This window comes from Olea europaea, chromosome 11, assembly GCF_002742605.1.
Source record: "Olea europaea var. sylvestris chromosome 11, O_europaea_v1, whole genome shotgun sequence".
Taxonomy (NCBI): domain Eukaryota; kingdom Viridiplantae; phylum Streptophyta; class Magnoliopsida; order Lamiales; family Oleaceae; genus Olea; species Olea europaea.
The window spans coordinates 11041506-11046278 of NC_036247.1; the positions used below are offsets into that span (position 1 = coordinate 11041506).

The 4773-nt window shown below is 35.1% G+C and overlaps 1 protein-coding gene across 3 annotated transcripts; it reads right to left on the minus strand.

Annotated features, from left to right (window-relative positions):
* Positions 1-64: 64 nt before the first annotated feature.
* LOC111403372 (trihelix transcription factor GT-4-like) lies at positions 65-4325 on the minus strand. 3 transcript variants are annotated; one of them, XM_023031860.1, is made up of 5 exons: positions 3612-4323; positions 2691-2729; positions 1556-1687; positions 795-1019; positions 65-528 (listed from the first exon to the last, which is right to left on the minus strand). In XM_023031860.1, exons 1-5 carry the CDS (start codon positions 4213-4215, stop codon positions 326-328), a joined length of 1203 nt encoding a protein of 400 aa, XP_022887628.1. In that variant the 5' UTR covers positions 4216-4323; the 3' UTR covers positions 65-325. The 3 variants fall into 3 exon arrangements, with proteins under 3 accessions (XP_022887628.1, XP_022887629.1, XP_022887630.1); XM_023031861.1 differs by lacking the exon at positions 2691-2729 and having other exon boundaries at positions 3612-4325; XM_023031862.1 differs by lacking the exon at positions 1556-1687 and having other exon boundaries at positions 3612-4325.
* Positions 4326-4773: the final 448 nt, after the last annotated feature.

The window sequence follows — 4773 nt, forward strand, 5'->3', positions numbered from 1 at the left end:
AAATGACGCATTATATTTTGTCCTACAATTTTAGTATCCTATTCCAATCCACAACATGAAGAAATGCAAAAATCAAACAAGGATAGTAGTATTCAAAACATTATGCATACAAGGTCCAAGGTAAATGATTATAGATATCACTAAATGGCCTAGTAATTTGTACAAAAGACCAGTTCCACAGTTCTAAGGAAACATCCTACAACAAGATGTATACATTTGAACAAGATCATGAGAAATGGTGATATTTATATGAACTTAATCTTCTCAAGATGTTCATCCAAAATGAACTTTACTTGCTAATGTTGAACCACACTTAGGTTTTCGGTTAATTGACACCCCTGTATACAGATCCAGGGCAGAGCTCGTTCATGCTATCAATATTCCGATACCCACTGTACTCTCTTAAACATGTCCAGCCACGACGGGACAAGAAATCACGAAAATCATCTTCACTGTAAAAGGTTTTGTCCTCTGCGTGCACTGGCAAGTGATCTGACTCCTCGTACAGACATAGTTTTATTGTCAGGCCTACAAAAGGAAATATAACTTTCGAAGTTAGCTAAAATTAATTTTGCTGTTATTTTTTGAAACTATAAAAATAGCATCCTTGTACGATACGACTACTAGTGTCCCCACTTGTGTACCTATAGGACACAATCAAGTGAAGATAACTTATTTCCAACTTTAACCAGTCAAAAACTCTAATTATTTAAAACTTACTTATTTACATATAAGTAAAATTTTTAAGCTTAGTCAAACAAGTTTATAGTTATAGATGTTACAAGATATTCCACCTTCATCGACATGAAGTGTGTAGTTTCCCAAGGGCATATCTCTGTCAAGTGTTCGGACTACATTATCTTCATCTTCCAACCAAAAAGCACGCTTTGTCCTCAACCTAAAAGCAGATTTGATGGCTTCCTTGATGGCGTCTGCAGTGCCATCGATCCCTATTCTCTTTGTGTAATCTCCCAATTTCACTGTTATCACCCTTCCATCATACGAGTGACTTTGTTCACCTGGCAAAAAAGGAATATTAATCAGAGAACATAGAGGTCCAAACCATAAATTAAAAATGTCAAACTTTCATCATTTCATCAAACAGCTGACCATAATTAACAGCACGAATCTGAACAGTAGTGCATCATGAGGGAATATTGCAGCATTGGTCCCAAGACCCAACCTATTATCCCAATAGGTTCCCAATGATGGGAACAGTCCACAGCTTCATTAAATTAAGAAATCATGACACACTTCAAATTTCTTGGCACAAAATCAAGTTGAGAAGCAAATTCTAGCTTCATAAAGTCGTAAATGCACAGGCCACATAACTGTTACGATTTAATAGAGATTTTTACAGCTTCTGTTATTGTGACTAATTGGGTGACTCTAATTAAAGGATGGGAACTATTTTGCTCCTTTTTAAAGGTTGGAATTAATTTTCTACAGGGGCCATAGGTTGAGAGCAAAGTTTCCCTAAACCATAATGCTCTATAAAAATAATATCACGTGATGGAACAAATTCCCAGGTTCTCCACATAATCTGAAGACTGACCATTTCCAGAAGTTTCTCTCCAGTTCCAAGGAGATACTCCACTTGCTCCAATGGCATCAGCTGCAGTGATAGCAAGAGGATGCCCGTCATGATCTGAATGTCTTTCTAAACTGACAGCTGACCTGCCATTAGCTGTATGCCAAGGTTTTAGCAAAGAAAATTCCCATCAAAATGGGCATTATTAGAAGAGTGTATAACCCACAAGAAATTAAGTCCAAGATCAGATGGACGAGTCATTCAGAAGAATTAAAGGAGGAACCTTCATGGAAGTTAAACAAGCACATAAACATGCTGAAATGAAGATCTGAGAGTACTACATAATATTGGATGATATCATTTTAGAGAACATTCTTTATACATTACCGTTTTCACATAATTTTAGCATTTATTCATGTTATAAAATTAACTAATCATTTTATCTTACACTGATAGAGTTAAAAGATACTTATAACAAGAAAGAGTAAGAATGAAATTTCTAATCTGTAAAATGTCATGTGGTGTGGAAGAAGTGTCTCATCCACTACTAAGAAATAAACAGTATCATAATCCAAGGGAAATTACAGTACACAATCATGTCAATCCAGGGAGTTTGTACAGTGGACAGCTTATAAGCCATTCTCTGTAATAAATAATCTCGAACATATGATGATAACTCCATAAACAACTTCCTCTCACTTCCCAAAAATTAATATTTCAAATACCAGTCTCTCTCTCCCCTTTCACTCTCATACACAACTGGTCTGCTATTATTTTTCTTTTTTAAGAAAAAAGTTAAGTTAGATTAGCAAAAAAATAAAAAATAAAAAAAATCCAGACTGGTTTCTTAATTAAATGCGGTGTACACACGTTATGCATAGAATACATGGAGCAAAGGTGCCATCCAGAGATCCAAGCAAATGGCACTAGCAGACCTTGAAAATGTAAGTAGCGTTCCATCACGCAAAAAAATCATATGACATGATTACAACAAATATTTTAAAAAGGGAATTTATATAGGACTTTATTACCAATTTTGCTATATGTTCAAATATATACACACAACAGTAGTTGTGACTATTGACCAAAACTGAACTTGAGTTTAAAGATACTTATAAAAATTGAACACTTTGAAAGACATAACAATAAGAAAACTTGCCTTCCACAGGTCCAAAAGAAATACCAGAGTCATCAAGACCTGCAGAACCCAAATAAATTTAGAAGTTATTGGAATTTGTGCTACGTTTGTGAGCATTTGGCAAAACAATTAATTCCTTACAAATATGTAAGACTTCACTAGGCATCATTATTAAATCCATCTAATAAGCAGAAATTAAGAGGGATTCTGAAAATTAATCTACACAAGATGCAGAGACAGGGAATTGTCGAGATGGACAGATACGAGGAAACTAAGTGATCATTTCATCGTTATGATATATGCAGGTGCCAAACACTTCCTAATTAGAACCAATAAAGAAAAGATGCCCCAAGACATTCTCGTCCATTTTCAGTATTCCCAGAAGCTAAAAACCACTAAAACATTAAAAGAATATGAAAATGACAAATTGAACACATTCCTGCTCTTCCTGATTTCTCACCAACGATATGAAACCACCCAAAAGGACAAAAGCATGTGTGCTCGTTCTCCTAAGTTAAAAGAGTGAAATTCACTATATCATTCATTTCTGATGACCAGATGGAATCAATTAAAAAGCCCGATTCAATTATTAAACTTCCACATTCTCCCAACCCATAAAATAGAAGAACAACAGTCAAATAATTAAGCATATCATTGCCTGAAAAGCACTAGGAGAACCAGTATCAAGACAGAATATGAGATGGCTACAGTAACAGCAGCAAACACATAAATAAAATATATTCAATACTGAAATCACAATGATTCCCACCAATTCTCACTTCAACATGCCGTTATTACGCATAAAGAAATTAACATTCAAAGCAAAGAGCTCAAATAACATAAACCAACAAACAGATTTAGAAAAAATCAATTTCCAAGATTGAAAATTCACAACATTTTTCACACCAAAATCACGAAATAATCTGAATAAAAAAGGAAAACCTTTTTCAGCGAATTGCAAAAAGGATTCAACTTTTGAAACGCCAGCAGCAGCATTAGGAGGTGTGGGACTCTTGTAATTAGCTTCAATCTTGCTCCTGTCCCTCAAAATCTCCTCAATGTCCTTGTAATAAGACATCTTCGCAGAACCATTTCCATTACTATCTTGATTCTGCTTAGCTTTCCTGAACTCCTTCAATAAATTCCTCCACTTGTCGGTGCACATAGTGGGGGATCTATCAAACCCCCTCTCCCTCATTTTCATCGAAATCTGGTCCCACAAATGCTTATTCGATTTCGAGGTGTTAAAAGAAGAATCGATTTCTCGGCGAAGGGATATGAGGGATCGTGTCTCTTCTTGGACCCAAGTCTCGGCCCTTTTCTTGGAGGCAGTCGATTTTAGGTCATAAGAGAATGATGGGTTGGCTGAGTTATCATTAATTGCGTTTTCCTCGCCTCCACCGCTACTGGCGGCGGCGGCAGTGTCACCACCATTGGTAATGAGATGGTGAGAAGGAGGGACTTGGACGATCATGCTGTTTTGGTTGGTTTCTCGTTTGTTATAGAAATCTATGGCCTGTTGCTGAGATTTTTCAGATACGTACATGGTTTTTGGGTGAGGAAAATTGAAAACTTGAGGAGACCTTTGGGTTTTCCTTCTTCAGTATAGAGTGCAGGAACAAGAGAGACGACACTTGTAACATTCAGACATTTGTGTTGTTTGGTTACAAAGATTACAAGGGCATATCTAAGCCTTGATAGTCATTATTTGGCCAAAACAATGTTTTAAATAGTATTTTTTAATAGAATATATGATTAAAAAGTAGAAAAAATTTTAAATTTATTTATAAAATATTTTATTGTGTAAATCTGTATTTAAAAACGAGTATGTAAAAAAAGAGTTTTGAAATAATGATTGTCAAACTGGTACTTACTCTTAGAGCCTGTTTGAGAGTGATTTTAAAAATTGATTTTTTGACCGTTAGGAGAAAAGTGGGGTCCACATGTGAGAGATGAAGTCAAATATGACGGTTAGAATAGTGAAATAACGGTCAAAAAATCAATTTTTTGGAGCAAAAAATCGCTCTCAAACATGCTGTTATTCATTTATTAACTTTTGTTAAATGTGGAATAATATTTTCTTTAATATACATTCATATTTGTA